This window comes from Rattus norvegicus, chromosome 17 (genome assembly GCF_021556685.1).
Source record: "Rattus norvegicus strain SHRSP/BbbUtx chromosome 17, alternate assembly SHRSP_T2T, whole genome shotgun sequence".
In the NCBI taxonomy this organism is placed as follows: domain Eukaryota; kingdom Metazoa; phylum Chordata; class Mammalia; order Rodentia; family Muridae; genus Rattus; species Rattus norvegicus.
The window spans coordinates 24,453,354-24,478,106 of record NC_141550.1 but is presented as its reverse complement, the minus strand read 5'-3'; the positions used below and the strand labels follow the sequence as shown (position 1 = coordinate 24,478,106).

The 24,753-nt window shown below is 40.6% G+C and overlaps 1 protein-coding gene across 1 annotated transcript in view; it reads right to left on the bottom strand.

The window, feature by feature from the left end:
- Ofcc1 (orofacial cleft 1 candidate 1) overlaps positions 1-24,753 on the bottom strand; it is a 311,719-nt gene that overhangs the window by 262,253 nt on the left and 24,713 nt on the right. The window contains 3 exon segments of the mRNA XM_087591945.1: positions 5,633-5,826; positions 11,913-11,951; positions 11,954-11,998. Of these exon segments, the coding sequence (XP_087448071.1) occupies positions 5,633-5,826; positions 11,913-11,951; positions 11,954-11,998 (278 nt within the window).

Below are 24,753 nucleotides of genomic sequence, written 5' to 3'. Positions count from 1 at the left end.
GTAAGGGAAAAAGGTCAAGTAACATATAAAGGCAGACCTATCAGAATCACACCAGACTTTTCGCCAGAAACTATGAAGGCCAGAAGATCCTGGACAGATGTCATACAGACCCTAAGAGAACACAAATGCCAGCCCAGGTTACTGTATCCTGCAAAACTCTCAATTAACGTAGATGGAGAAACCAAGATATTCCATGACAAAACCAAATTTACACAATATCTTTCTACAAGTCCAGCACTACAAAGGATAATAAAGGGTAAAGCCCAACATAAGGAGGCAAGCTATACCCTAGAAGCAAGAAACTAATCATCTTGACAACAAAACAAAGAGAATGAAAGCACACAAACATAACCTCACTTCCAAATATGAATATAACGGGAAGCAATAATCACTATTCCTTAATATCTATCAATATCAATGGCCTCAACTCCCCAATAAAAAGACATAGATTAACAAACTGGATACGCAACGAGGACCCTGCATTCTGCTGCCTACAGGAAACACACCTCAGAGACAAAGACAGACATTACCTCAGAGTGAAAGGCTGGAAAACAATTTTCCAAGCAAATGGTCAGAAGAAGCAAGCTGGAGTAGCCATTCTAATATCAAATAAAATCAATTTTCAACTAAAAGTCATCAAAAAAGATAAGGAAGGACACTTCATATTCATCAAAGGAAAAATCCACCAAGATGAACTCTCAATCCTAAATATCTATGCCCCAAATAAAAGGGCACCTACATATGTAAAAGAAACCTTACTAAAGCTCAAAACACACATTGCACCTCACACAATAATAGTGGGAGATTTCAACACCCCACTCTCATCAATGGACAGATCATGGAAACAGAAATTAAACAGAGATGTAGACAGACTAAGAGAAGTCATGAGCCAAATGGACTTAACGGATATTTATAGAACATTCTATCCTAAAGCAAAAGGATATACCTTCTTCTCAGCTCCTCATGGTACTTTCTCCAAAATTGACCATATAATTGGTCAAAAAACGGGCCTCAACAGGTACAGAAAGATAGAAATAATCCCATGCGTGCTATCGGACCACCACGGCCTAAAACTGGTCTTCAATAACAATAAGGGAAGAATGCCCACATATACGTGGAAATTGAACAATGCTCTACTCAATGATAACCTGGTCAAGGAAGAAATAAAGAAAGAAATTAAAAACTTTTTAGAATTTAATGAAAATGAAGGTACAACATACCCAAACTTATGGGACACAATGAAAGCTGTGCTAAGAGGAAAACTCATAGCGCTGAGTGCCTGCAGAAAGAAACAGGAAAGAGCATATGTCAGCAGCTTGACAGCACACCTAAAAGCTCTAAAACAAAAAGAAGCAAATACACCCAGGAGGAGTAGAAGGCAAGAAATAATCAAACTCAGAGCTGAAATCAACCAAGTAGAAACAAAAAGGACCATAGAAAGAATCAACAGAACCAAAAGTTGGTTCTTTGAGAAAATCAACAAGATAGATAAACCCTTAGCCAGACTAACGAGAGGACACAGAGAGTGCGTCCAAATTAACAAAATCAGAAATGAAAAGGGAGACATAACTACAGATTCAGAGGAAATTCAAAAAATCATCAGATCTTACTATAAAAACCTATATTCAACAAAACTTGAAAATCTTCAGGAAATGGACAATTTCCTAGACAGATACCAGGTATCGAAGTTAAATCAGGAACAGATAAACCAGTTAAACAACCCCATTAACTCCTAAGGAAATAGAAGCAGTCATTAAAGGTCTCCCAACCAAAAAGAGCCCAGGTCCAGACGGGTTTAGTGCAGAATTCTATCAAACCTTCATAGAAGACCTTATACCAATATTATCCAAACTATTCCACAAAATTGAAACAGATGGAGCCCTACCGAATTCCTTCTATGAAGCCACAATTACTCTTATACCTAAACCACACAAAGACCCAACAAAGAAAGAGAACTTCAGACCAATTTCCCTTATGAATATCGACGCAAAAATACTCAATAAAGTTCTGGCAAACCGAATTCAAGAGCACATCAAGACAATCATCCACCATGATCAAGTAGGCTTCATCCCAGGCATGCAGGGATGGTTTAATATAAGGAAAACCATCAACGTGATCCATCATATAAACAAACTGAAAGAACAGAACCACATGATCATTTCATTAGATGCTGAGAAAGCATTTGACAAAATTCAACACCCCTTCATGATAAAAGTCCTGGAAAGAATAGGTATTCAAGGCCCATACCTAAACATAGTAAAAGCCATATACAGCAAACCAGTTGCTAACATTAAACTAAATGGAGAGAAACTTGAAGCAATCCCACTAAAATCAGGGACTAGACAAGGCTGACCACTCTCTCCCTACTTATTCAATATAGTTCTTGAAGTTCTAGCCAGAGCAATCAGACAACAAAAGGAGATCAAGGGGATACAGATCGGAAAAGAAGAGGTCAAAATATCACTATTTGCAGACGACATGATAGTATATTTAAGTGATCCCAAAAGTTCCACCAGAGAACTACTAAAGCTGATAAACAACTTCAGCAAAGTGGCTGGGTATAAAATTAACTCAAATAAATCAGTTGCCTTCCTCTATACAAAAGAGAAACAAGCCGAGAAAGAAATTAGGGAAACGACACCCTTCATAATAGACCCAAATAATATAAAGTACCTCGGTGTGACTTTAACCAAGCAAGTAAAAGATCTGTACAATAAGAACTTCAAGACACTGAGGAAAGAAATTGAAGAAGACCTCAGAAGATGGAAAGATCTCCCATGCTCATGGATTGGCAGGATTAATATAGTAAAAATGGCCATTTTACCAAAAGCAATCTACAGATTCAATGCAATCCCCATCAAAATACCAATCCAATTCTTCAAAGAGTTAGACAGAACAATTTGCAAATTCATCTGGAATAACAAAAAACCCAGGATAGCTAAAGCTATCCTCAACAATAAGAGGACTTCAGGGGGAATCACTATCCCTGAACTCAAGCAGTATTACAGAGCAATAGTGATAAAAACTGCATGGTATTGGTACAGAGACAGACAGATAGACCAATGGAATAGAATTGAAGACCCAGAAATGAACCCACACACCTATGGTCACTTGATTTTTGACAAAGGAGCCAAAACCATCAAATGGAAAAAAGATAGCATTTTCAGCAAATGGTGCTGGTTCAACTGGAGGGCAACATGTAGAAGAATGCAGATCGATCCATGCTTATCACCCTGTACAAAGCTTAAGTCCAAGTGGATCGAGGACCTCCACATCAAACCAGACACACTCAAACTAATAGAAGAAAAACTAGGGAAGCATCTGGAACACATGGGCACTGGAAAAAATTTCCTGAACAAAACACCAATGGCTTATGCTCTAAGATCAAGAATCGACAAATGGGATCTCATAAAACTGCAAAGCTTCTGTAAGGCAAAGGACACTGTGGTTAGGACAAAACGACAACCAACAGATTGGGAAAAGATCTTTACCAATCCTATAACAGATAGAGGCCTTATATCCAAAATATACAAAGAACTCAAGAAGTTAGACCGCAGGGAAACAAATAACCCTATTAAAAAATGGGGTTCAGAGCTGAACAAAGAATTCACAGCTGAGGAATGCCGAATGGCTGAGAAACACCTAAAGAAATGTTCAACATCTTTAGTCATAAGGGAAATGCAAATCAAAACAACCCTGAGATTTCACCTCACACCAGTGAGAATGGCTAAGATCAAAAACTCAGGTGACAGCAGATGCTGGCGAGGATGTGGAGAAAGAGGAACACTCCTCCATTGTTGGTGGGATTGCAGACTGGTAAAACCATTCTGGAAATCAGTCTGGAGGTTCCTCAGAAAATTGGACATTGAACTGCCTGAGGATCCAGCCATACCTCTCTTGGGCATATACCCAAAAGATGCCTCAACATATAAAAGAGACACGTGCTCCACTATGTTCATCGCAGCCTTATTTATAATAGCCAGAAAATGGAAAGAACCCAGATGCCCTTCAACAGAGGAATGGATACAGAAAATGTGGTACATCTACACAATGGAATATTACTCAGCTATCAAAAACAACGAGTTTATGAAATTCGTAGGCAAATGGTTGGAACTGGAAAATATCATCCTGAGTGAGCTAACCCACTCACAGAAAGACATACATGGTATGCACTCATTGATAAGTGGCTATTAGCCCAAATGCTTGAATTACCCTAGATCCCTAGAACAAAGGAAACTCAAGACGGATGATCAAAATGTGAATGCTTCACTCCTTCTTTAAATGAGGAAAAAGAATTCCCTTGGCAGGGAAGGGAGAGGCAAAGATTAAAACAGAGACTGAAGGAACACCCATTCAGAGCCTGCCCCACATGTGGCCCATACATATACAGCCACCCAATTAGACAAGATGGATGAAGCAAAGAAGTGCAGACCGACAGGAGCCGGATGTAGATCGCTCCTGAGAGACACAGCCAGAATACAGCAAATACAGAGGCGAATGCCAGCAGCAAACCACTGAACTGAGAATAGGTCCCCTGTTGAAGGAATCAGAGAAAGAACTGGAAGAGCTTGAAGGTGCTCGAGACCCCAAAAGTACAACAATGTCAAGCAACCAGAGCTTCCAGGGACTAAGCCACTACCTAAAGACTATACATGGACTGACCCTGGACTCTGTCCCCATAGGTAGCAATGAATATCCTAGTAAGAGCACCAGTGGAAGGGGAAGCCCTGGGTCCTGCTAAGACTGAACCCCCAGTGAACTAGACTATGCGGGGAGGGTGGCAATGGGGGGAGGTTTGGGAGGGGAACACCCACAAGGAAGGGGAGGGGGGAGGGTGATGTCTGTCCGGAAACCGGGAAAGGGAATAACACTTGAAATGTATATAAGAAATACTCAAGATAATAAAAAAAATAAAAAAATAAAAAAAAAAAGAAAAAAAAAAGAGAAAATCTGTCTCACCTGATGAAGTTTTTGAATCATCATAGATTTTATAAACACACACACACACACACACACACACACACACACACACACACACATGAATGACACATATGGGACTCTTATCTTTGTTTGAGATTGATAAGGAGACTAAATAGAAGCAATTCTCTTCTCCTTCGTGGACCAAAGCTGGCCATAAAATAACATTATTCATCTATAGAAAGGATAGACACAGAGAGCAGAGAAGGTGTCTCTGAAGTCACAGAAATTAGAATGTTCAATTTAAATCCCTGCATGGCAACCTCACAGATCCTAGAATATTCACGTCTTGATGCTGTGTTGTACAAATGTTTCCAAGTCATTTCTTTGTTATATCCAAATAAGTTCACCCCACGTGGGCTTCTGTTGTAGGTGCTTTCTACTTTGTTAGAAGTGACCACTGTCACACACACTCAAACCAGACAACATACAACTCAGTTTCGTAAGGCCAGGGCAGCCCTAGTAATTGTTTTAACTTCTGCCTGGTCAAGTGCATGTGTGAAAAGATATGACTAAAGTCTCAGAGAGTCACAAATCAAACCACACATTCTAGTAAGGTGTGCGAGGAAGCAACTCAATTGTGTAGGGCCGACGTTTGAACTTGTCATTTTAATAGCGAATCATCAAAAGGTTTAAAAATGTTTTCGTTGCTGACCTGTCCTGTTGGAGGGCCTGCCAGCAGAATGGCGCCTCTCTGAGCTTGCCTTTCAGACTCCTCGATGTATGCAGGAGCATCTTCCCCATCCTCTTGGTGGGTGTCCGAGCTCTTACTGAAATGTCTGAGTGATTCCTGATCCAGAGTCTTGTCCTCTGACCTTCCCATCTGTTGACCACAAGAACATGTGGAATCTCATTCACCATCATTGTTTTAACTAGGTACAGAAAACTATGACTTCGTTTCTTTCTTAGATGGAATAAGGTGGTTTTATTGTCCACAACCCGAGAACTTATTTTTACATAATATACTAAGAAAACAGAAGTCTTAACAGTTTAAACATGAAACCACCACCTCCTTTGTTCCTTCTGTGATCCTTCAAAGTGACAAAGTATTATTTGCTGTCTTTCCTCTTACCTGAGCATAACCTGAGACAGTCAGAAGGGTTTTGCCCATGTGTTAAATGTTGTATGCTGTCTTAAGCATCTCCCTTTACGCTGGATATGGTGCTAATCCAGCTTGGGATGTGACTGCAGGTAGGAGAGGCAAAGTGACCTTGGCTCACTTCCCGCATTCATTCCAGGTCTCTGCGCTAGTCCCTGATCTCTGCACACACAGGGGCATGTTATCTTACTCACCTTGTTTGCACAGAAATGCCTGCATTTATGTAAATGGTATTCACACGTTAGCTCTAGGTCACCTGACAGCAGGATTCTCTACAGTATATTCTACCCAGCTAGCTTGACGCACACTGTAAGCAGAAAATAAACTTCCATCTTCAAACCTTAGAAAAGCGGTAGAAAATGTAAGACTTTTACATGCCTTCACATCATGTACGTGTGTGTATGATCATCTTTCATCTTTAAGTTTGGACTGAGATAGCCACAACCTGGCCAAAGGGAATATGATGTACTGCGTATCTATAGGCTTCACAAGGGAAAACCCAAAGGTCTTGGGTGCTATTTCGATGTTCAGATAGATTTGGGACATTAAAAATCTTAAGAAGAGGTTAAAATGTCACCTAGATAGACGTCTTTCCACTCATCAGAAAACATAGTCAGTGTGTCAATCACAGAGTTCGTCTAAGGACAAACTATGTGAAATTTTTATTGTGTCATTTTTAGTTTGTCCCTTCTGATTCTGATACTTGTCAATCCCATGTCCACGAGTGGGACAGTCTGAAATGACTTATTCTAGAATATCCTTCTAGAATTCTCATTCTCTGGGCTATTTCCAGACCTCCCCTTTCTGTCTATACCTGAGACTCTTCGCAGACCAGTGTCAGAAAAACAATCCAGTGTAGACTATGACAAGGTGCTTAGAATGCTAAGACTGCTGGAGTCACTGGAACGTTTGAGGGAATTTCATAGAAAGACCTATGAAGTTAGCAGCTACTGTTCCTGGTACACTCCAGATGGCTTGATCAAGTATCAGGAGACCTACGAATTTTCTTCCCTTGCCATGAGCCAGCACAGACCACAGCATAGGGAGACAGACTACTTTGTTGGTTGCATGTTAGGGAAGCATGCCTTCAGACAAATATTGCCTGATGCTTTATGACTCTTAGTGGGACAGTAACCAAACACATAAAGCTTATAGATCGCTCATAAAAAAATCTTATGTGAAAGTCAACAGCGAGCTCTATCCGATGCAGAGATGAGGAATTCCATGCCATTGTCCTTAGTACCCCATTGAGATTCCTGTAGAATCTTTATCGTCAGAAGGCTCGCAGCATGGCACAGGCTTGGTAACAGCAACGTCTTCATCTAAATCCCAGCACTGCCTCTTCCTAGCTCTGCCCATTTGGGGAACAGTTTCTTACATAAAATTCAACAACTCAATACCCTTGCCCATGAAGGAGGAATATCATAAGAGTAACATGGTAACCAAGCTTCCTACTACTTTGGCAGGACTCACGCAGCATAGGATGCCTTCTTTGTAGTTGTTTGACGCGTTCGGTGCTTAGTAACTCTCTGACATGAAGTGGGGGTGCTGAGAGGACAGAGCATGTGAGCGTTCATTAATCTTTATTTTCATAAAAATGTATTTCACCATTTCACGTCAGTAGACATTGAGCATCACTCATTAGTTGAGTGCTGTACCAGATCCTGAAGCCATCTAAGGGCTAGTGGAAAAGAAAGCTATGAAACAAATAATTATGACAACCAACCATCTAATAACTTAGATAATGACAAGAAAAAAACAATGAAATGAAAATAGGAACCAAGGTTTGACATTAAGTGTGTCAAATCTACAGATTTCAGCACCTTTTAAGGTGTCATTGTAACAGAATGATTAAATGCCACCTGCAATGATTCATGTTAAGTGTCAGCTTGACCTTCCTTAGCCAGACTAGTCTCTGTGAAGCTAATTTTTCTTTGGATATGTAGCAGTCCATTTTGATGAGAGGCTAACATTTAAACTCTAAAGAAACGAAATGGCTCATGAAACTATGGTGGACCAACTGGGTGAAAGCCTTCATGGAGCAGGCTGAGCTTCCTCAGAGGAGTATTCTCTGTAACACCCAACATAGAAATCGCCCTTCAGATTGCAGCTTGCTGCTCTGCAAAGGTATAACTTGACTGGGACGTCATTTCCTGCCAGAACGTCATAGAAGCTGTGTTTACAACCTGTCAGCCCACACTACAGATAATTGCAAGATTCTGCCCTTGAGTACACTGCTCTTCACAGTTTCCTCCCTCCATCGTTTCCCCGCATATACACTTGTAGGCATGAGTGTGCACATACACACACAATATCATATGCATACATATGCATTCGTATTGCTCATTGGCTCTTATAGCAAATACAGATCACATAACTTTTAGGTTGAGATGAAGATGATAGAGATACACCAAGCACTCAAGACGCAGTGACCTTTCTCACACAGAGCCTCCAGGAACATTTCCTTAATGGATGCCTACAAAATTTAGGATTAGGATGGTCATGTTCATGAAATATGGACCCCAGGATAATCACTCATGTTGGGCAAAGTTACGTGACAAAGAAGGGAAGTAATACGACCCATGAGTCCAGGATGGGGCAGGAACTGGAAAGCAAGCTGATCCAGTAACCATCGCCTATAAAGGCTACTGTGGTCTAGAATCTTCTAGGAGACAAACTTCTGGGTATTGTGGATAACAGATTTTTCTAGATTTGTCTGATTTGGGCAAGAAGTCCCACCCAAACTGTGGATGACACCTTTCCATTGGCTAAGGACCTTAGACTTAATGTCAGGAGGAAGAAAGCTGGTCAGTGAAAGACATTCATCTTTTGATGCTTCCTGACTGCAGGTGCAACAGCAGCAGCTGCTGCCTCAGGTGCTGCTGTGACTTCCTCAGCATCATGGACTGGACCCTCAAACTGTGAGCAAAATAAAGCCTTCCTTAGTTTCTTTTGTCACATATCTGTCACAGTGGTGAGCAAAGTAGTTCATACAGTAGATACAGAATCGCCTATCTGCTCTAAGATACAGACTCCAGTTCAGTCACAAGGACTGGGTAATATTAGCCAAGAAGAGAAGGGGGTGATTCAGGTTGAACATCTCCAACCTGAACATGTGAATTCCTAAATGTACAAAAAACCCAAAACTGTCACCTGTTGACACAATAATACAAGTACAGAAGTCTTGGGCATAAAAACCATGCATAAAATCATTGTATAAGTTATCTTCCAGATATTAGGAGATGTACACAGAACAAATAATGATTTAAACTTGGGTTTCATTCTCAGCATATTCCATAACACATATGTAAACATATCATAGTCAGAAAAAAAATTCAAAGTCTGAAACACTTCTGAGCCTAAGCACGCTAATCAGGGATGCTAGGCCAACATCTTGCTTTTCAGAACTTACCTGTCTACAGTCTGTTCACCTAGAATAGTATGTGGAGACATTACTTGCTAGCCAGAGGATCCTCACACTCCCAAGGTTTATGTTATGTTTTCTAAGTGTACACTAACCTCTCAGATGTATTTAGGAAACTAACAGGTTGAGTTTTTATAGTTCAGCCTGACAGTGTTTTATTATGTTTTTTTGTAAGTAGTTTCATTGTGACATTTTCAATGAGATGAGTTGTCACACATTCTTCTAGCTCACCACACTGACCCTTGAGAGACAGGTGAAAAACTGTCTGATTTTCAGCCCTCGTCTTGACATTGTGTGTTTTGATGGCATCGGCGATTTCTGCATCATGAACAGTACATCGACTTTACTGAGAACTGTTTTATCAAATAACCTTTGCTTTCCTTGTGATGTGTAAGATTTTAACTCAAGCTTCCACTAAGACACACACACTTGATATTCAGTACACAGTTGTAGTTTATGTCATCTGAGTCGAGCCTGACTCTAAGGAACAATGACTGTTATTATCCCCACATGTTCCTTCGTAAACTCTAGAGTGTTTTATAAACCATCTCCCCATGGTAAGGACCCAGGGAACCATTTTACATTTGTATTATTTATATTTATATAACCACAACCAGATTCAAACTTTTGAAAAATGGATGGAACGATCATTGCGATAAGCAAACTAAGACAGCCCCGAAAGACACATATCGCATGCTCCCTCTCTTCTGCTGAATCTATACGTCTGTGTCTGGCTGCAGGAGGGTGATGGTGTGCTTTCTGTTGCTGTGATAAATCCTTGGCTAACATCAACTTGAGAGGGAAAGGGTTTGTCTGCCTTACATTTCCGTATCACCATCCACCTTTGAGAAAATCAAAACAGGAACCTGGAGCACAAACTGAAGTGGATGCCATGGAGGAACCTGGCTTAACGGGCTGTTCCCGTGGCTTATCCAGTTTGCTTTCTTAGCCCAAAAAGTCCTCCCTGTCCAGAGGTGGCTCTGCCCACAGTGGACTGGACACTCCTATATCAATCATTAATGAAGAAATTTCTCCATAGACATGCCCACAGGCCAATCTGATAGAGGAAAATCCTCAGCTGATATCCTGACTCTAGATTGTATCAAGCTGACAAAAAAGTAATCAGCACAATGAAAACACACATACACATATACACATATGCACACACACATACACATATTCACACATGCAGACACACACAGATACATACACATTCACACATGCACATACACAGAGACATGCGCGCACATACACACATATACACACATATACAACACAGTCATACACATGCACATACACACAGAGAGACACACACAGACACACATATTTATACACATATACAACACAGACGCACACACATGCACACACACATACACACATACACATACACACAAACACATACAAATATGCACACACATACACATATGCACACACATACACATATACACATACACATACACACATACACATACACATATGCACACACATACACATATGCACACATACAGACACACACAGACACATACACATATACACATATACAACACGGACACACACACATACACACATGCACACATGCACATACATAGAGACATGCACGCACATATACACATATACAACAGTCATACACATGCACATACACACAGAGAGACACAGACACACACACATATCTACACATATACAACACAGACACACACACATGCACACATGCACATACACACATACACAGAGAGAGAGAGAGTGGAGGAAAGATAGGAGGAGACTATAATGAAAGACAAACAACTCTAAAAAGGAGAACAAAAAAAGGTAATAAAGAGAAAGACAAAATATCATGTATTTCACACTACTTGGGGATAAGGAAGGATGAGCACAAATTGAGGAGGAGGGATGGTGAAATAAAATGAATCTAAATTAAAACTCCGTTATTTGTTACATTAAGAAACTGATCTCGAAAAACCCCACAGAAGAACGAGTTGCTGACATGTCTGTGCTTTCGTGCTTTCCAGCTCCGTGATTACTTCCTGCCCTGGCTGAAGAACCTGAAGAGAACAGACAGTGTGTTGGCTGGCCATGCTTGACTGCAGAATGCTCCTTTAAATTCCAAGAGCAGAGAAGCATTTGCGAAGTGGCGCTGTCCCTGGGACACATCGCAAGAGTCTCAGAATGGCACCAAGCCACTCACAAAGCAGCAGACGAAATCCGAGCCTGCATCTCTCATGCCACAGGCTAGCTGTCCTTGAGAGCTCACCCTCTCATCTGCTGCCCACCACGTTGTGTGCGGCTGAAACCTACCATTTAAATTGTAAGCTGTGGAAAGAAAACTGGAGCCGCACGCATGATCTTTGCCACCTCATTTTCATGAATGGAAGAGAATATTCTGACACAAAAATTACATACTTAATTCTAGCTCACCCCGTCTGCTGACCTCCATCCAGCACTGCCTTGAGTTTCTTTCTCCTCCATCAGTGGGTCAAAGTAATTTCTGCTGTATTCATTTCCTGTGGAAAGTCCACAAGGTAAGGGTCAGTGATTATTTTAGAAGCACATGAACCAAATGTTAATTTTGAAATCAACACCAGCATGAAAGGATCGTTTTAGCTGCTTTATAAGCTTAATTTTTTACAAGTTTTCTAGGCCTCTCTCTCTCTCTCTTTTTTTGTAATTATCATTTTGTAGAAGGTCAGAAAAAGTAATTCAAGAAATAAGTTCCTGCTGACTTTCTGTTGCTAAAAAGTTAATGAGAAAATTATCAAAATGGAAGCTTAGACAGTAATAATTAAAAAGAGTGGGAAAATCACACTAACCCCTGTTACATATATACCCAAGAAATGGATGTAACCAGAGAGGAATGATACCCTATGGACTCTCATGATTTTATTTATGGGCTTGTGTCTTATTAAACATATCATGCTGTGTACAGATGTTTAAGACAAACTTAGTCTTGTTTTAATTATGAGAACTAGCCAAAGTTCCATGTAGAGAAAGGGGGAAATTAAAAGAAGAGAAAGAGGAAGGGAAGGAAGAAGAAGAAACAAAAGAAAGAGTGGGTGCTGGGGGAGGTGGCTCAGTCCGGGAAGCAGCTTCCCCACAAACATGAGGAACAGAGTTTGGATCTCAGCAGCCATGTGCAAACTAGGCAGTGTGTGCTTCCAATCCCAGCACTGGGGAAGTGGAGACAGGACGAGCCTCTGGCTAGCTCACAAATCGGCTAACACATTGAGATTCCGGGTCAGTGAGAAACTCTGTTATAAAAAGTAAACTAGAAGACAATTGAAAAGGACACTCAACAATGACCTGTGACAGCTATGGTCATGTGTGCACATGCACATGTATACCAATCAGCACAAACACATACACACACATGCATATACATACATCACAGGGGCAAAAGGAACAAGGAAGGGAGGAAGGAAGTAAGGAGAGAGGGAAGCAGGGAGGGAGGGAGAGAAGGAAGGTAAGAAGTAGAGGCCTGTATACTTATATTTTATGTCAATTTGAGTGATGTAAAAGGAGGTAAAAGTAATTTATCCTGAAATTTTATTCAGCATACATCAATAATTCCAGCACCACACCTCCAAATTTTCCACCATCTCTTCCCCACCTACTCAGTCCTCAATCGTCACTGTAGCATCAACCTTGACTGTAGTAATACAGAAAATAACGTGTTGTCACATTTCCAGATCTAGTCTCATACTTGCTACACACATCTACTGCTAGAGGCTGGCACTCAGTAGCACCAAGGAGAATTCAAGATCCCTCCAACACAGTGGAAGCCATAGGCATCACAGGATGGAAGCCCCAGCACTGACAGTATGACTTGGAGAGAGAGGAGAATCTATGCCAGGGATTCTGGGATACACTGCGGTGCATTTGCTTCTGTTCCCAAGGCTAAAGAAGTTCTGGTGTGGACTTGCATCTGTTTCTAAAGCAGCATTTTGCTAGCTTGCTTTTTGACCATCAGTCACTGTTTGCTCCATTGATGTAATTACATCCACATTAGTGGAACAATAGAACAGAAAATTTTGCTTTATTATGTGATCTCAATAAAGATGAAAAATTAATGTGCTTCAATTCTGTCAATTTATCCGTCAACAACTACTAGCTAGGATAAAGCTTAGAGATTTGTTGCTGGGCCTCTCTCCCACCATTCTCCAGATTTGTTGGTTATTTTGCTCACTTGTTGGTCTCAACCCAGAGAGCACTGGGAAACCACTTCTTCTAAAGCCATCAAAACAGCTCAGCTCCCTCGACGCAAAGTTAGTGGCATGTTCTATTTTATATTGCCACCCCAGTACAGTCATCTACGGAGACCCATTACCTAAGTGCTTTCCCAGTTTACAAAACTCAAGCTCTTGGCCCACCAACACAAGCTATGAGTTTATAACAAGCAAGCTATTCAGGACCTTCCTAAATCAAACAAAATTAAATCATTTTCAACCAATAGTCTGTAAGAGTGTCGAGACAGTGTCTGTGTCTGTGGCTTATACATCTGCATATTCAACTAATATTCTAAAAGAATGAAAGGAAGGAAGGAAGGAGGGGAGGGAGAAAGAAAGGAATTAAAAAGAAATCTAAAAATAAGTTGCATCCATACTCAACATGCCCCATGCCTTCTTTTTTCTTTTCTTTTCTTTTCTACTCTTTTCTCTTTTCTCTGTTCTTTTTCTTCCTACTGAATAATGAATCATAAAAACCATTTATGCAGTGTCTATGTCATACAAGATATAACTACTCTCGAGAAGATTTGAATACCCACAGAAGGATTGTAACGGTTCACGTGGAAACACGATGGCATTTTGGATCCAAGACTTGAACATCTTTGGATGTAACCTGGGAAGTTCTGACAAACCCCCTAAGCAGTCATGGAATAGGGGTATTGGCCCTGAGCCCTCCAGCCATTTCCATCTTCCTTCTATGTGTGATGATGGGCTCTGCCCAGCTGTGCAGGAAGGAAGCCTGTACTTACTGGGTATCAAGCTGCTCCCTGCACACTTGGGGATCGCTTACATGATAGAGAGAGATCACCTTATGTCTACATGGACTGCTCCTGCTGTGTTCCCGGTGAGTGGGTAAACATGTGAATTATATACAGTGATTCCCTTAGTAGTTCCCATTGTGGAATATTACATGTAGCCTCGTGGAAGATATATGAACCGTCTTGCCCATACCAAAAGGTCAGTCTCGCATGCTTAGAATTGGTCCCCTTAGTATTCTTTTCTATGATATTGGATATTTATAAGGGTCATGTGTTGTATAATTCATATACTTTTCTATTACATTTCACCTGTGTTCTATAGTTTTTGTATGTTTTGTACCCATATTATATGCTATCCACTGTCTACCTCCCCTACTTGAACACAAGCTCTGTTAAGGCAAAGACATGTGAAAGAATAGATTTTAAACTATTCCCCACTGACCCTGCTGAGAGGACAAGTGCACCTCACAAAAGAATAACATAACATGTTTTGGGGAAATAGTCTGGCCATAGCCATCACAAACCATCTGTCCTCAATAAGGCCTGACTCAACAGTCCTGAGAAAAACAAGAACTAGGGTCAGTTTGCCCCAGAAGCAGGGTGGCCTAGAGTTGAACTGAGCCCAAGTTAGATCATGTGTGCCAATGTGAACCAACCAATGAAGTTGCTTTGTGTGACTGTTGCCAACTGCCTATGTAATTTTCCCTATAAATCCCTTCCCTTAATTGGGCTCAGGGTCGACTCCTCTGGCTCCTGTGTGAGATACGTGTCATCCCCAGAGCTCTGGTTCCTCAAATATACCTCTTGTTTATTACATCAAGACCAGTTTCTCATGATTTCTTGGGGGTTGCATCGTCTCGAGATTTGAGTGGGGGTCTTCCCCACCCCGGTGGTCTTTCAGTGCATGCCCTCATTGCAGCACACGTGGTACCTAACAAAGAGCCTGCTGCACGGACACGCTCAGAATTCAACTCGAATTCATTTAATAAAATTCCCTTGAGATTCTACCATGAAATCCAGACGCTCTCTGTCCCTAACCGGAACCTTTTTACCCCCATTCATTCTTCTAGTCCTGACTAGTCCCACCCCTCTGTGATTTCCTTCACTACCCTTAATGCCTCCTACTTCTTTTAGGTTCATACTGTCTAAGAACCAAACCTATATCTCAATTTTACAAAACCAAATGGCAGAGCTAGAGAAATAGCTCAGTGGTTGAGGGCACTTGACACTCTTGCAGGGAACCTAGGTTCACTTTCGAATGCTTTTCACAATCATCTCTAACACTGATTCTAAGGGATATGGTGTTCTTTTCTGACCCCAGTGAGCATAAGGCATACATGTGGTGAATGCACATACATATATACCTGTATGCTATATACATATTACATACATACCTATATACTACATACATACTACATACTGCATACATATATTCATGCATACTTAAGTACTACATACATACCTATATTCTACATACATTCATACATTCATGAATACTAAGTACATATATACGTACACACATGCATATTCACACACATTCCTGCAAAACACATACACATAAAATAATAAATATGTCTTTCTTTCTTCAAGACAAAAACCCTATGTGGGTCTAGCCTGAGAACACAGCCTGCTCGTAGAGCAGCCACCTGAAGGAAGCTTATGATTAGGAACAGCCAGATCAAGACCACGGGGAAAGGGAAGCCTGGTCTTAAACAAACATCACAAAACACACATGTACGGTAAGCACTCTTTCTTAGTAACCTCCATGTGTCCGAGGTACACATAAGCTTTCTTCATGCTGTGTGATATCTATTCGTTTTGATATGTGGTGTCTGTCCAATTCCTCACACCTCCAATGCCTCTTGAGTGCTCACCAGCTCCTTCCTGTAATTTAAGTCAATCTTCAAATCAAATAAAAAAATACTGTCCAATATTAAAATGGCCACTCCCTACCACTGACTACTACTCTTTGTTTGCCTAACGAGTCAAAAATTTTTAATGTGGTACAGGGAGTGAAAGATGTGGCTCATGAATCTTGAAGTTTTGTCTCAGTTCTAGCCCCCAATGCTAGCGTTTCACTGGACAGCATCAGGATTTAAACAAGTGGGGCAGTTTTAGGATCAGGTTGATATTTCCAGGAGCTAGGTTACTAATAAGATGAATTATTCCTCAGCGCGTCCTCATCATTCACAATGTGCTTTTGGATATAACTAAGCCATCTCACAGGGAAATGAGCAGACCCACTGAGAAATTCAAAGTAGGGCACTTAGCTATACAAATACAATAGTTTTTTATGTGACAGGTAGTTAACTCTCTGTGATACCCAGGTGAAGGAGACGCCAAGCACCCATATGCGTGTGGGTACACTCATACATATGAGGCAATTGGATGTGACATGTAAAACAGCAAACTGGCAAAGTGGTTGTGTAGCTCTCTTCATATCCCAGCATCCCTTCTAACTTCCTAGTGGTAGCTGTTCAGGGTTGAGAATCGGCATCAGTTGGAACGTTTCTTCTGTTGTTTCTCTGAGCTGGGGGAGGAAGGCATTCATGCTTGCCTCCTGCCTTTCCTCTCGTATCGGGTTTTCCTGTCATTTAACTCAGAGTATCTCAGAGCATAATCAGAGCTCCAAAACTACACCACACGTGAACTTTGCTCAGGAAGCCATCCTGTGTGCACCCAAGCAATTCCTTGGGAGCTATTTAAGAGCAAGAATAAAATTACCCAGGCTTGTGCCTTGACTCAGTGAGGCAATCAGTTCCTCTCTCATCAGCCACATGAGTTCCAAAGAAAGGAAACTCAGAAGCCACTGCCTGCTACTACTGTGCCTGTGTGTGCATGTGTGTGTGCACATGTGCGTGTCGGGGGGGGTTGTTATTGGTTTTACTCTGATGCTTTCCCCCATAAATCCACCTGCTACAGCTCGCTTTTTACCACCAGCCACTCCATTTTCTATAATACACCATAAACTCAATACAAACAAGGCCGTCTGTGACTGTGTTACTAAAGATTTTATGTTCTGTGATTATAGCCACATAGCAACATTTTACAAATTAGAACACTCTCTTAAATGTTAAAGGAATGAGGCCTAGAAAACCAAAGTTTAATTTGACTCCTCTGGGCTTTCTAAAAATATTTGAGATCATATTTTTGTGTCGCCATTCCTCATTTTGAAACAATCTCATACAAAGATCTTACCTCTAAAGTTCCATGGGGCTGGATAGGTTAACTAAATCTATGAAATTCAACTGTGGAACTTGAAGACAACAGGACAATATAGGGTGGTGGGCGGTCCATCAAATTCTATCATAATAAACCCGATCATGGTCTACATAAGGCCGGTGTGCAAAGCCTTTTGAGCAAAAGGTTAAGAGACTCTTTCTCTCCTGTTCCTCCTTTGATCATTCCTTTCTCTTTCCTTTCTGTCTCCCTTCCTTTTTGTCTTTTCAGCACAGGGAATGGACCCCAGGCCCTCACACACCTTAGTTCAGTCCTCTGTCCTGACTCAAAAGACTATGACTTAGTAAACTGAGAGCAGATCTTTTAAAGTCAAGTCCTGACTATACTACACACCAAGCAAAATAATAAAAACTCCAAGAAACAGATACAAAGCCAATTAACAAACATCTCAGTCACTGAGATGGCTACCCAACACCCTTACCTTCATGAGAAAATGAAAGTGTCTTAGGGTTACTATTGCTAGGATGAAAACACCATGACCAAAGCAGTTTGGAGAGAAGAGGGTTTATTTGGCTTACACTTCCATATCATTGTCCATTATTGCTGGAAGTCAGCACAGGAACTGAAACTGAGTAGGAACCTAGAGGCAGGAGCTGGTGCAGAGGTCATGGAGGGAGGCTTGCTCGTCATGGCTTGCTCAATCTGCTTCCTTAAAGATCCCAGGGCCACCAGCCCAGGGATGGCACCTCCTACCATTGGCTGGGCCCTCCCCACCAATCACTAATTAAGAAAATGTCCTACAGATGATTTCAATTGAGGCTCCCTCCTCCCGGATGGCTTTAACTTGTATCAAGTTGACATAAAAAAAGCCAGGACAAAGGAATAGCCAAGATAAAGTTACTGAGAAGTTTTTGTTGTATAATTGTAATTAGAATACAGAATGATTTTGTTCCCTGAGAACATTGTAGGTTTTTTGAAAATGTTGTAAGAACAGGAAAGATATTACTTGAATAGTGTATTGATGCCTGGATATTTATCAAGAGCCATTAACTGTTACAGATCCCAACTCTAGAGTGTTCAGAGCTGTGGTGGGATTACAGCTATAGAAGCAGTACCTGCAATCAAAGTTTCACACAAGCATTCATAATTGATTCATAAATATTAGTGTTTCATATCAGTTCATTCATGATCATCACAATTATTAACCTTCTTCAGAGACTACAGAGTTAAGATGAGTTTTCCTCTTTCTTCCTTCTGAACAAGCTAAATTATGAAAATGCTCATTATATACATTGTTTTTATATTAAATTAAGTGTCCATTGATGAAAACATTTACCCTAATGAAGCCTTAAATGTAATTCATGCAGCATTCATTTCAAGAGCTTCAAGGAAGAGAAAACTACTCAATTAATGAGGTGATAACCAGAGGGTGAGGTCTGTGGTTAAAGCCTAATGGCAGCCAGCATTTATTTCAGAGTCTGAGAATGCACACAAGAGCTTGTGTCCTGTTAGACAAATCAGCTTCCTTGACTGACTGCTCAGTCCCACTTCCGTTCCAAACCTTGTGGGTATTTCATATATCAGTGATTGGAAAAGCTAAATAGGGTAATAGTCGGAGTTTGCTAACAGGTTCTAATTAATTGAGCCATATTCTTCCTTCCCCCCAAGGCCCTCTCTAACGGGTAAACCACTAGAGTGCCATGAAGTGCATAATTGCTGCGGGGCTCTCTCCCGAGTCCCTCAAGGCAGGAAAGCATCCTGTGCTTGCTGGACCTGCAGTCCTCCGTAGAACTGAAGCGTGTCCCTAAGTTCCTAATGCCAAAACAGGACGGAGCTTCCTGTGTGTAAGTAACTGTGGTGATTCAAAGGTTACGTTTAAGTATACCTTATTCCCACACATACAAAAGACCTTTGAAAGTCATATCAAAGAAGGTGTTCTTTCTACAAAGTTTGAGGCTTAGTAACATTCTCCTATGGCGTATTGCTCCTCCGATTCTGAAATGCTGGCTGTCCTCAGACTTCAACCACAGCCCTCCCCCTTCTGGTTACATGCTTATTAGTTTTACCTCTGTCCATCCCAGAGCTCTACATTTATGCATTACACTTAAGGCCTCATTGGGATTAATTGTTATCAATGGAAACTTACTTCAATATGAAAACAATTTATATAACGAATCACTAGATTTAGCTCAGTCAAAACTAAGAACTCATTGTGAACAAATCGGGCAACTCGTGGGTAAGCTTCTTATTGCATGAAGTAAAGTGACTGGGGCTTTCTACCTTTTATAGGACTTCTGAGCAATCCATCACATGAGACTAAGAAATTTTATTTCCAATTCAATTCCTTTTAACATAGGATAAAACAGCCTACAGTAGTTCTCAGTGAAATTGTTTGGACACTAAGACCTAATATCTGCTGCAAACTAAGGTTAGAAAACCTGTTGGTACTAAATGCTTTACTAAAATGGACGTAATACCTATTGAACTTAAAGCTGAGACCTAATAAAGTTTCATACAGAATTGTATTTGCATAAAATAATTTACACCTGGTTGAACAAACAAACAAACAAACATTTAAAAATTTTCATCAAATATTTCAGGGAATGTAGCTAAGTTACTTGGCCACCTGTCCCACTCCTAAGAGACTTGCTATTACATCACTAGTATGTCAGGGAAAACTGACATTGTTCTGGTTCTGTTTATGCCACACACAGCTGGTCTTGGGTTAGGTAAATGCCTGGATCTCTGTGCACTGCTCTCTGGTCTACATTCCAGAATTTCTGTGTTTGGGAAAATTCCTAAGCACCCTTTTCACCATCCTGTGGACTGATTCTTAGGTTCACATTTTTATAATAAAGAGACATAAATGTCACTGGCACATAGCTCAGTGAACTCATCTATCACCGTTGAACTGAGTAATACAGTATATACATGACCACTAAAATAAGTCTTACAATAGTCTATCTTTCTCCAACAGTCTCTGAGGGATTTTATACGATATTTTCAAACCTTCATATTGGTGTTTTCTAACATTAACTTGAAGAGAAGATATAGAAGTTACCCTTGCTTGCCAGATGGGCTTCAAGTGGCATACCTAAAGATGTAGAAAAAGAAAGGCTGGAGAGATGTTTCAGTGGTTAAGAGCACTGGCTACTCTTCCAGGGGTCCTGAGCTCAATTCCCAGCAACCACATGGTGGCTCACAACTATCATAATGGGATCTGATTCCCTCTTCTGGCTTACATTAAGACAGAACACTCAACTACATAAAATATATGAATAAATCTGAAAAGGAAAAAGAAATAGAAAAAGAGCTGAAAAGAAGGCTGAGTGAGGAAAACGCTTGCTGTTAAAATGGGAGGGCTTGAGTTCAGCTCTTTGACACTAATATGTGTCTATGAACCCTTCACTAGGAGGGTGGAGACAGGCAGATCCTGGGGCTCAGTGATCAGCCCCACAACTAAAGAGGAAAGCTCCAAGGCTAATGGCTGACCCTGTCTCTAAAGCTAAAGTGGAGTGAGATTGAGGAAGAGAGCAAACCTCTCCTTCTGGCCCTCACAGCTGGACACAGAGGCAAGTGCGGCTGTAAACAGATATACGAGGGTCTGAACACACACACACACACACACACACACACACACACACACAGAATGACAATGGACCTTTTGTTTCTTGGGCAAGTCTGTGTAAGCCTCTACAGATAAGCAGTGTCTTTGAGAAGAAAATAGATTAAAGTTTTGCTATTTTATTGACATCCCCAAAATTCCAATACTTGGCTAAAATAATCTTTCCAGTTGGAAATTTTTCTAGAATTCTGTGATTCATTTCTTAAAAACACCACCCAAAGTAAGAAGAGGACACTTAAATTGTTTATACAAACTAATCAGATATTTATGTAAATATTATCTCTGTAAAAACTGGGTTTGTCTAAAGCATTTGGATGTCACCCTGTCAGTCAAATATCTACGTAAAATGTTTCTATGTTTCAGTGAGAAGGGTGCTTTCCTGTGTGTTTATTTTTAGTTCTGTAAATCAATGAAAAAGATTAAAATCACTTAGGAACCAAATGGTTTCTAAAGACACAAATTCAGGTCAGTTCAATAAACCTAAAGCCAATGATTTTCCTATATATTTCCTTTTTCTTAATAAGAGTCAAAATGTCCCGAAGCAAAAAAATTATATATTTTTACACGTTCTATAAATTTTATACAATATCTGTTCTCCATCTTTAGGGAAAAACAGCTATAAATGGGAACAATGTAAACCATTTTATACAAAATCACTTCTGCAATCGCCCAGGTTATGTGCACAACGGGGGAAAATGGTTCTGCTTGTGCGTGTGTGTGCTCCTTTCAAGCTGGATACTGAACTCGAGTATCTAGATGCTATTTGAATCACAAACCTTCATATTTGTTGGTAATGAAGACAAATCAAGGATTGCAGTTTGAAAACTCTAACCACCACTCAACCATTGCAGATCTTCTGTCCTTCGTTCAAGAGACTTCTCCTCACTTTTCTGGAAATATCTTCAGTGACAGATGTCCAGCACTCACTGTGCTCATCTGTGGTACACCTATCGTTGTTTGTCCATGTGACCTCTGCCTTTCTGCTGACAGTTGAGATCCTACACACATAATGAACCTCTTGAAAATCAAATGACCACACATCCATCATGAAACCACATCATGAAACATCTTTATAAAGCCACATAAAAGAGGGGTTGGAGAGATGGCTCAGTAGTTGGGAATGCTAGCTTGTGTTCCAGGGGACTCAGGTTCAATTCCAGGCACCGACATGACAGCTCACAACTGTCTTTTACTCCTGTTTCAGGCAATCTGAGACCCTCATACCAACATACATTCAGGCAAAACACCTATGCACATGAAATTTTAAAAAAAATCACATGGGAAAAAAATCACTTTCTATTTTTAAAGCTGTAGCCATGCTAGCTCTCAGGATTTCTGTGACTTTCAACACTGATTCCAGCTGATATTCTTTCTGGGTCAAGCCACGTTCTGTCCATTACCTGCTTTGGTTTGCTCAAGTCTTGATCTCATGCCTTTCCCATGTATGTTCCATAATAGTGACAAGGGAAGAGATGTGACTGTCTTATAGGTCAGGGGCGGGCTGACAAGGATGCTGGCATCCATCTGGTCAAGAATCTCTCCCTAGGGCTCAGGAATAAGTGCCTGAGATGAGGCCATAGGGCATGAACCATGGACCCAGCAGTATAAATGAATGGAAATCACAGAACTATAGTCCTAAAATCCTCTTGTCTCTGGGCCTGAGACACTAACACAAGATCATGTCATATGCCTGACCTTTCTAGCAGTCTTTCCCAGAGAGCATAATGCTGTTCCCTAGAAAGGAAGGCTGAATTCAATGTAGAATTCCATCAGTGACACACAACTTTTTACTCTAGTGGCCGAGAAATATTTTGAGGAATTCACCCAATATCTACAGAAAATCATGTTTCTCTTTTTATAAAAGCAATTCGTGTCCAATTGCTAAGATGCCAAACCATGTCACTGATTTATGAAAACCTATTTTCCTAGCTCATTTATTCTTCCATTTGAAGTCTCTGTTCACAGTAGGCCACTCTAGCCCACAGATATTTAGACATACTCAGTCCTAACCGAGGGTTTAACTTAATCAACTTGCCTGGGATCAGTTGTACCAACTGTTTTGCTTTTACCCACAAAGTACTTGTTGGGGACACAACTCAGGGGCACAGCAATTGCTCAACATATGATCGGTTGTAGATTCAGTCCCCCAAAACATAAAGGAACCATGTTTTAGATTTCAGAGTTTCTCACATTTTGGAATATGCACATATATTTTATAATATATATCAAGGATGGGACCCAAGGGACCCAAATCTAAACACGAGATAACCTTATGTTCTTTATTTTATAGCTTTATTAAAATTTTACTTTGCATCTTATTTGTATATTTTTATTGAGAAAGTCAGTTCTCTCCTTTCACTGTGAGTATCCCAGGAATAGAGCTCAGATAACTAGATGTGCTGACAAGCAGCTTTTGTCACTGATGAATTATAATCTCTTGATTATAATTTTATGTAATACTTCTAATGAGTGTGTATTATGACAACAAGCCATCATATTAAGATTAGGCATTCTCAATCTTTTATGTTATGATGAACACACACACACACACACACACACACACACACACACACGTGCTCACACTTTTTCTTGTTTGTTTCATGCTTCTAGAGTGCCCAATTCAAGTAACATTATTCATAAACTACATATAAAAACCTTATGTAGGGAAACACAACCTTTGCTTTTGTAAAGTGTTCAATTAACTGGAATTCTCCAGTTCCCATAGTTCAATCTTGCTGATGGAGTATGTCTGGGGATCATGGAGGTCCTATAAGCCTACTCCCTCACATCTCTTCCTACACATGGAATAATGCCTGGACACTAGAAAATATCCAATAAATGTCTTCTTCAATGAATGAGATCAAAATAAAAAGATATATAAGGAAATTTAATGAGGCAAATAAGGACATATCCATAATTTTAAATAAAGCAGTACAGAAATAATGTCCAAATAATTATGCTTATACCATGTCAATAATGAGATGTGTTCAACAGATAATCCTGGTCATATGAACTGCAGTGGATACTAAGTAAATTCTTGATTAGTTCATTTATTTTTTTTCCTTTGTCTTGCTTTGGCTTCCAGTCACCAATTACATTATAATTTGTTCCCAGTGTTTACAGTTTTGTTTTGCTTTGCTTTTTATATGGAGGAGCGTTTCGCCTGCAGGGATGTCTATCACTACCGGCATACTGTGCCTGTGGAAGCCAGAAGAGCCCACTAAATCCCCTGGAACTGTACTTACAAAAGATTTAAGTGATGATGTGGGTGCTGGTGGCTGAAGCCACCACCTCCAGAAAAGTCGGTACTACTCTTGACTGCGGCTGAGCCATCTTTCCAGGCCCCTGTCTCGTGTAGGCATGATGGGTCACTAACTCCAAAGACCTCTCTACCACTGCAGAAGCCCTCCCCCCACCTCTGCCCTCTGTCATAAATCCAGGATGTAGGAATGTGGCCTAGGCTGGACCAACGG